At 49.5% G+C, this 1,822-nt stretch overlaps 1 protein-coding gene across 1 annotated transcript in view; it reads left to right on the plus strand.

The window, feature by feature from the left end:
• The window catches only part of ZNF598 (zinc finger protein 598), a gene marked incomplete at its 5' end in the record, with an annotated part of 10,096 nt that overhangs the window by 4,372 nt on the left and 3,902 nt on the right, over nt 1-1,822 (plus strand). The window contains 2 exon segments of the mRNA XM_009994724.1: nt 933-1,114; nt 1,786-1,820. Of these exon segments, the coding sequence (XP_009993026.1) occupies nt 933-1,114; nt 1,786-1,820 (217 nt within the window).

The raw sequence follows: 1,822 nt of genomic DNA on the forward strand, positions 1-1,822 counted from the left end.
AGGAAGGAGGTGGGTAAAAAACTTGGAAGCCTCCACAGCGAGTCCATGGGAGCAGAGCTGGCTGTCAGTCCTGCTGACTGCAGGCTTGGGCAAAGTCAAAGTGTTTTGTGTGAAGTTTCAGCTCTCTGGAGTTTGACCCAGGAAGCAAACACTGTCATCTTCAACTTGTGGGTTAAATACTCTGAATCCCAAACCAATTGTTTCTATGCTGAGGTTTTTAAATAGGATTTTCTGAAGCGAGTGGCAAGTGTTTGCAGGTTTGATGGGCTCTTTGGTCTGGGTAAAGATGAAGTTGCTGTTCTAAGGACCATGCTTCTCATTGACTAACAGATCACTGTCTGGCCAGGCTGAGTGCTTTGGAAAAAGAAGAGGGTTAAGTATTGACATGAAATCCTGCATTTATGTGTCTCTCCATCCACACCAGACCTGAGCACTTTATACATACTGCACATCTATTTGTCTTCCTTTTCTGGCTGGACAGTCAGCTGGTTCATGACTGGTGATTGCACTGGGGGATAAAGTCCATCTCTGAACACGGACATGTTGGTGTCGCATGTGGATCGTGCATGTGTTGAGGGTTCATGACAAGCCATGTTCCCAAGAACTGCTGTGGCCCACAAGTCTGGCTTCATATGTTTGAACAGGAGAGACAGGTGTCCCCATGCATCCTTGGTCCTGTCTCTCCCATTTGATTCCAGTTTCCTCTGGCCTGGGTTGTTACTGACACGTGTAGAACTTGCAGATCCAGGGGGGAAATGTTGCCTGTCTCACCAGCACTGCAGTGGTGGGTTTGTTGTAGGTGTCTCAGCAGGTGGCAGTGCAGGATCAGGGACAGTCACTGGAGCTGACTTGGGAGAGGTGAGAGCTGGAGTGAGGCAGAGCTGCTGGGTTATCTGTGCTGTTTGACCAAGGAAGCCCACCTTGTCCTGCAGGGAGGAAGAAGACCGAGACGTCGCAGCAGCCGTCAGGGCGTCGGTGGCAGCCAAAAGGCAGGAGGAGAGAAAACGAGTGGAAGACAAAGAGGACAGCAGCAGCAGAGGGAGGAAGGAGGACCTGAGGGATTCTGAGGTGCTCAGCTCCAAACGTGTGCCAAAGCCTTCCAGTGAGGTTACAGGTCAGTGTGGAATGTGCTGTGGGTCTGGAGAGCAGCCAGGCAGATGTAGGGATCACTGAGCATTGTCCTCACGAGCTGCTGGGTGTGGATGCAGCTGTGCAGAACCTTCATCCATCACCAGGGGATTGCAGGGATATGTGTCCAAGTGGGCTGGGTTCCTGCAGCAGGTTATTCCTGAAATGGAGCTGGGGAGATATACCCAGTGCAGTTAACATCTTTGGGATGTTCCACTCAAATTGGTTGCCAGGTCCTGCTCTTGTGCAGGAACTGGTTTCTTGTGATGCTGGAGCTGAGTGCCCCTTGTTTGAGAACAAGTTGTTTCCAGTAAAGGTTCATAACTGGTGAAAACCTTTAATTGTTTGGATCCACATCCAGTTTGGGCCAATAAACACAAAGTGCTTCTCAACCAGCGTTTTGCTCCTGTTCCATATCATGAATACCCTGCATGCAACAGCCAGCACAGGGTGACACCAGGGGGTGCAGGTAATGGAAGGAAATAGAGATGCAGGGATTCAGATCATCCTTTTGGAATGTCATGGTTCGTGACATCATCAGCTGCTGAGAATAGGACTTGCTAAAGCTGCTGCCATGGTCATCGAGAGCTTCCACTCTGAAATGAATGGGTCTGAGTTAAAAACATCTCTCTGCTCTTTTTGTCCATGTTCCAAAAGAAGCAGCTGCTAATGGAGCTTTAAGCCAAGATGATTT

Source organism: Chaetura pelagica, unplaced genomic scaffold, assembly GCF_000747805.2.
Source record: "Chaetura pelagica isolate M959 unplaced genomic scaffold, ChaPel_1.0 scaffold1820, whole genome shotgun sequence".
Taxonomy (NCBI): Eukaryota; Metazoa; Chordata; class Aves; order Apodiformes; family Apodidae; genus Chaetura; species Chaetura pelagica.